General features: G+C 41.4%; 1 protein-coding gene across 2 annotated transcripts; it reads right to left on the bottom strand.

Moving 5' to 3' along the window:
• Nucleotides 1-268: 268 nt before the first annotated feature.
• On the bottom strand, nucleotides 269-6,258 carry LOC143483406 (uncharacterized). Of its 2 annotated transcripts, XM_076982256.1 has the most exons (10): nucleotides 6,095-6,258; nucleotides 5,776-5,996; nucleotides 5,448-5,692; nucleotides 5,170-5,338; nucleotides 3,943-4,088; nucleotides 2,036-2,169; nucleotides 1,686-1,782; nucleotides 1,028-1,595; nucleotides 770-945; nucleotides 269-492 (listed from the first exon to the last, which is right to left on the bottom strand). In XM_076982256.1, the coding sequence occupies exons 5-10, from the start codon at nucleotides 4,018-4,020 to the stop codon at nucleotides 412-414; spliced, it is 1,134 nt and encodes a 377-aa protein (XP_076838371.1). In that variant the 5' UTR covers nucleotides 4,021-4,088; nucleotides 5,170-5,338; nucleotides 5,448-5,692; nucleotides 5,776-5,996; nucleotides 6,095-6,258; the 3' UTR covers nucleotides 269-411. The 2 variants fall into 2 exon arrangements, with proteins under 2 accessions (XP_076838371.1, XP_076838372.1); XM_076982257.1 differs by lacking the exons at nucleotides 5,448-5,692; nucleotides 5,776-5,996; nucleotides 6,095-6,258 and having other exon boundaries at nucleotides 5,287-5,374.
• Nucleotides 6,259-6,712: the final 454 nt, after the last annotated feature.

The following is a 6,712-nucleotide window of genomic DNA, read 5'->3' as shown; positions in this document are numbered from 1 at the left end:
AGACGGTCTAAATTGACACAAAATTCATAACGTTAGCATTATTGTTACATTAGCAAAATACATTAGCATGCACAAACAAATGACTTACCCAGTTTTAGAGGAATCAGCTTCCTGGCATTTTTTCGAAAGGACCTGATTTCTTCTTTGCTGATTTTGTTTTCTGAAACACATTATGCACTGGCTCATTAATATGCGCATATCAACGCATGAATATGCATAGACCACCTCATTAATATGCACATCATTAATGGAGCTATTCTACACTTACTGCTGAGGCGTTTCTTCACTTTTTGTCGGTGAACTGTTACTTCTTTTTTCAGGCCTGTGAGTCGCTTGCTTACTTCTAAGTTCAACCAAGCTATGTCATTTTTTGTAATCCTTGCATCCATTATAGGAAGGCAATGTAAATATTTAATGAACTTGCGAAGGGTAAGGAAGATATTTCTGACAGTGGTGACCGCCAGCCCCTTCCCCTTCAGGTGAGTCATGTATCTGCAAATACAACAAATTTGTTATATTTGCAAAATTCCTCATTGTTATGCATTAGTCCATTAATATGCGGGTATTAGTTATTTAGTATGCGGATATTTCCTCATTAGTATGCGGATATTAGCTTATTAATATGCGGATATTGCCGCATCAATATGCGGGTATTCGCTCATTAGTATGCTGATATCACCTCATTAGTATGCAGATATTAGCTTATTAATATGCAGACATTTGCTCATTCGTATGCATGTTAACTTTCACTATGACATGCGTTACTTACTCCAAAATTATCCCCGTTTCGCAAGAAAGAGAATGTCCCCTTCTTTTCTGGCATGTCACGCATACTAAAGTTGACAAAACGGAAAATGTGATTTTCCGCCGAGATGGCGTTCTCCTTTTTTCGCCCCTCCAGGTTTGCACCAGAATTTACAATTGTAAATTCCTTAACAATGCGCCCTAGGGAAGACATATTAAGCATAATTAGTGAATCATACATAAAAAATTTGGTCAAACTCTCAACCTTTATGACACTACTTACTGATGTTAGGGTGGATTTCTTTCGAAATCGGAGAGCTGAGGCTGTGTTTGGACCGTATGGGGGACTGTGTATTCCTGAAGGCTTTCTCCAGGTCCACCAACCTTTCAAAGTTTGCCCTGCAGCTTGGCCTCTGACACTTTTCTCCGGGGCTAGCTTCCGCAAGTGCCTTCTTTAACCTTTGTACCTCCAGATTTGATAACTTACAGGATGAGCGAGCATCACATTTGGTGGTGGATGAGGGCCTAGGCACTGAGGTGGAAGGCGCAGGGTCTGCCGTGGAGTGTACAGCAACAGAGGTGGAGGGCCCAGGGACGGATGTCGCAGCAACTGGGGTGGAGCATGCCTCTGGTTCACCGATGTGCTCTGGCTCAAAAGGGACCGGGGCCTCGTCCAATTCACTGGACATGTCAGTGAAAGACCCTTGTAATAAATATGCTGGAAGTGGGCTGTAACCCCCATCCAGCGTTGAAACAAGCGGGGGCCTAGGAACATTCGCCCTTAATGAGGCCAGGCTTCTTAAAATGTACTCCTCCTTCGACAACTTTGTAAATTTGGCAAGGTCCCCAATCTAAAAAATAAACACAAGGGAAAAAATTGCAATATGCGTATATTAATAAGCTAATATGCAGTCCTACACAACAGATGGTTTTAAACATACCAACACATCCTGGTGCATTTTATTGTAGTGCTTATCCAAGCGCTTGATGTGTGAGGAGTTGCAGTCCGGCACCTTGCAATCGAAAATGCCTTTCACTCTGCAAAAAATTTTACACAAAAAGATGCAAAACATGCTAATTACATAAGCATTATTAGCTCAATGCATGTTTATTGCATGCTAATTACATTAGTTACATGCTAATTGCTAACATGGTAACATGCTAACAACATGCTAATATGCTAACAATATGCTAGCATGCTAATACCTTGCTAACCCACTAACATGCTAATACAATACTAACATGCTAATAACACACTAATAACATGCTAACATGCTAATTATTCACTTACCTCCCACTGGAGAGCTGCAGCAGTAGCGTCATTTCATCTTTATTTGTCACCTTGTGACACACCCGGAGGTGCTGTGATAAGTTGCAGTAAATAACTGCACATATCGGACACGCACTTTGTGTAGGTGCCATATCCTGAAAAAGAATATTTTACTAACCAGACTAATATAAAAGTAATTGAATCTTATTGATACCACTTTGACACTAGTGTAAAACCCCTTGATAATATGGACCCTAACCTGAGATGGATACTTTAGGGTGGGGGTCCCAGACTCTACCCCTGCCCCAAGGGGGTGCACCATACCCCCGCAGAGCAAACCCTCGTCATCCTACCCCCCCCCCCCCCCCCCCAGGGCCCTAGATATACCCCCGAGTTGGAGCTCCACCAGGGGGCGCAATAGTCAAGGAGCCCCGCCCATTGAAACCCATTCATACCACTTTGACAATAGTGAAAAACTAGTGTAAGACTTTTTAAAAATATAAACCCTAACCCGATGGAGCAACTTTGGGGTGGGGGTCCAAGACTCTACCCCTGCCCCACCATCGACGTGCAGAAGCTTATATAAATTATATATTAAATTTTATAAATTATTATAAAATCATAACTGCCTCCATATCCCATTCTTGTCCATCCCAAACTTGAAGTGTCAGGAGCCACCTGTACTCTAGCCAAGTTACAGAAAACGTGATCCACCTCCTTTTAAATTCTTGGACAATTCAAGGAAAGAGGTGAACCACCTGAACTCGTGGTTAGGGTTAGTTATGCACCACAGCAAAACAACCAAGTTTTGGGGTTGTCCCCTGTATTCGGTTTAACATAACAAAGCTTAGACCCCCATGTCTTAATGGAATCATCTCTAGACTGTTCATAAGGGTTCATAAACAGGATTAGAATTTTGTTCTACCCTCAGTGATCCAGTGCTGGCCAGGTGTCAGGAAAGAGTTCCAGTGTAATGATAATGCATGTAGTTAAATACAGAATAAAGAACATGTCTTAACACAATTGGTTAAGAATAATAACAGATGTGTATGATTGGTGTTCTGATCAGGAGAGGAGCAACAGTAGACTGGATGTGACTGACACGGAGTACTAACATTTATTTTTAATTGCTACTTATGGTAGAAGCCTGGGAATCTTCCTTTGTCTTATTCAAACAAGGCAAGGAGATTGTTTGCGGGGTCTCTGCAAACAATCTGTTTATGGTTATTTGTGCTTCTTGGCAAATGCCTAACTTGCAAACACTAGGTCAGTGGTTCCCAAAGTGGGGGGCGCGCCCCCTAGGTTGGGCGCGGAGCTTGGAAGTAAAGCCTGGTTTATACTTTCGCGAGTGACCGTAGCGCGTGACTCCGCCCACATCGCGCGACCCTGCACGAAGCGTTTACTTGCGCGAGCTTCACTGCAGTGTTCTCCGAAACGATAGGTGGCAGTGGAGAATAAAAATATTCTTATCTACTAAAGGGGGTCACGGCAGAAAAAGTTTGGGAACCACTCCACTAGGTAATGATACTGACTCCTGTAGTTTAGTAGTAGTCTGACTCAATGGTGTCTTGAATTCTGGCCTATCTGTACTATTTCCTAGGATGTATTCTGTGATCAGAAGCAAAGCAGTTTGTAAGTCGCTCTGGATAAGAGCGTCTGCTAAATGCCGTAAATGTAAATGTCTCGGGCCTAGAGGGGGGGCTCTGTCAGGGCTGGCCCCAGGGCGGGTCCTCCAGTCGCCACCAGGAGGAGCCCAAGAGCCAGACCTCAGGCTAATCAGCGGTGATGGCCTGCACCTGTTGTCCTGGGTTTATAAGGATGGCCAACCTTCAGCCCTTTTCTCTGTTGTCTCTACAAGGTGTCTCGCCACCCGGCCTCTTTCTTGTTTAAGATTTTTTGTTTGTTATACTGTCACTTCGAGTACTTACCTCCTGCGCCGCTCCCTGGCCTCTCTCAAGTTTTCCTCCTGCTGTCTTTCTTCCTATCTGTTTGGTTTTGGTTTTCATTCCGTGACTATTTCTGTTCTCCTGTGTCTTCCACGTCAGTTATTGCCGTGATTGCTTTCTGTTCTCTCCTGTTACACACATTGAGTATTTCCGCGATTACTTTCAGTTCTCCCTCGTCATCTTCTCTGAATATTCAGCGCGACTTGGTTTTGGTTTCTCACGCTTGTAATATTGCTTACTGCATGGACAAGGCGTTTGGGTCCACTACCATAAAAAATCCACAGGGGATTTAGTCTCCTAAATCCGCCATTCTGACACAATAAATGATTTGCATCTCAGCCTCTGCAGTTTTAACAATTTTATTTTCGCCAGCAGTAATATAGCGCGGGTGAAACGTTACTGATTGGTTTTCCTCTAGTTGACGGTGGCGTAGTCCTAAGTTTATTATAATAACGGTGCGTGACACTAAAGGTTACATAGCATAAAATATATTTATTATTATTATATTATATAATATTATTAATTATATTTATTTTCCTACGTCCCACTTCCAATCTATTGCAATCAGTCAAATAGATTGCAAGTGGGATGTTTTGTGATTTGATTTTGTTTTATTTTATGTTTAATTAAAGAGGTTTAACTAAAGGAGGTTTAAATTAAGGTTTAAGGAGAAGGAACAACATATAACATATTGTGAAACAAAATATCTTATTAAAAATTTAAAATACAAATGGAATTATGAAAAAGCATGATTAAAATATGTTGAACAAACACTGAATATGCAAAATTAAAATAACAAGAACAATTTAAATGTATACATACTAGCAAAATAGAACACTATGGATATGATAAGACGGTAGAAACAAGAACAATTTAAATTAGTGCTGTCAATTCCAGGTGCTGCAATTAAAAGTCCTCACCAGGATTTTGCTCAGGCTTCCTGGATTGTGTTGATTCCACTAATTTTACCTGGATTGCTAATTAGAAAATCTAGCAAGCTTGAGCTAAATCCTGGTGAGTACTTTTAATCGCGGCACCTGTAATTGACAGCACTAATTTAAATATATATACACTAGAAAAATTGAACTCTATAAACACAACACTATCATTAAAAAGCTAAAACAAACAAACATGAACAAGTTCAAATACTACTTAACACTACATTAACACTTTTTTATATAACCGTTTAACAGCTTTGTGGGTTCTTACATTTTTGTCCCTTTGATTAATCATATGAAGTATTCCAATTCTTTTGGGGGATGCTTTTCTCAATTTGAGTGGCGAAAGTCTGCTCAAAACAAGCCTTGGTGAGCTTGTAAGTCTTACATTGTGATGTGCTCTTTTCTTTGTCCCCCTGCTCCTCATCCTCCTCAATGTCCTGAAAAAAACACAAATACATACATGCACATTTTACTGTGTGTGTGTGTGTGTGTGTGTGTGTGTGTGTGTGTGTGTGTGAAGAGTGCATATCTCTTCAAAGGAAGTACCACTTTCTTGAAAAGGAACTTCCATTTCTTCCTCGGATGACTCCAGCGCAAGTCTTTTAGAAGGTCGCAGGTGTTTTCTTTTGTTCTTTCTCTTGTTTGTAGAAGCTGGGGCTTCTGGTAGCTCTGAGGAGGTTTGACCAGGCTGGATTTAAATTGAGGGCGTAAAACTTATTTGCGGTGGCCGTATTGTGGCACATAAAGTGTGACATCATTTCCCTTTGTTTAGGGTCCAGTTCGTTTCTTGCCTGTGAAGGGAAACAAAATCAGACCACTGGGAAAATACATAATTGTTAGTGACAAGTCACCTCTGTTATAAAAAAACACTTACATGGGTGGCAATGGAGCTTCTTAAATCTGTGAACTTGGGTTTGCCTGGGAGCTTCATTTGCTCCATGTATTTGGGGTTGAAATAGAGAATAGAAATTTAGATATTTTGCCCCCAGTCAGCCCTTTTCTAATTTGCACATAAGCCCGAAGCCATCCGTACTCCTCCCCAGTGAGGAGGAGCTGGGCCACACCAAAGGTCTCATTTGTTTTATGAGACTCCACCTGTTTAGAAAGACAAAAGGACAAAACACACAAGAAATGACACATTTTGCCATGCTGTATGTATAAAACACAATGTTATGAACTGAACGTGCGCTCACATTGATGAGGTACACGTCCAACTCTGGACTGTGTTTGGCTCTCATCACTTCCTCCACCTGCAGGTTCTGGTAGACCCCAGTCCGGTGGCCGTATATAGACGACAGGTAAGCCGTTACATACCCGTAAAATGACCGTTGAAGCTTTATAGATCGCTTGGTCTCCAGGGTCTCTGTGTTGACAAATAAAAACACAAGAATGAGACACATCGACTGATGTAAAGTGCAGCAGAAAAAATGTTATTAAAGTGAGGTATGATGCAGGACTCACTCAATATTTCAGGGATCTGCTGCTTGGCTTTTACCCGACACTGCAGGAGCGTCTCTTTGGAGATGGCGTGTCCATCTTTGCACTCCTTTACTTAAATTTCATGTATTACCACGGATCGCCTTTGTTTTTTATGATGCCCTTTATTTCCCTAGTTATATTGATCAGGGAAACGGGCTTCAGGCGGCAGGTGGGGGGTGGCGTGTCTTATAAGTATTAAAAATGTAGCCCAATTTATGGGCTATAGTGTGCTAGCCACCACCTTCTCCCCATTAGGCTTTTGACCCATCTGCAAAACATGAAAACGTACATATGAGTCACAAAACATCTAAACATTAAAACAAAATTTTAGA

Source organism: Brachyhypopomus gauderio, chromosome 19, assembly GCF_052324685.1.
Source record: "Brachyhypopomus gauderio isolate BG-103 chromosome 19, BGAUD_0.2, whole genome shotgun sequence".
Lineage (NCBI taxonomy): Eukaryota > Metazoa > Chordata > Actinopteri > Gymnotiformes > Hypopomidae > Brachyhypopomus > Brachyhypopomus gauderio.
This window is presented reverse-complemented; position numbering and strand designations above follow the sequence as displayed.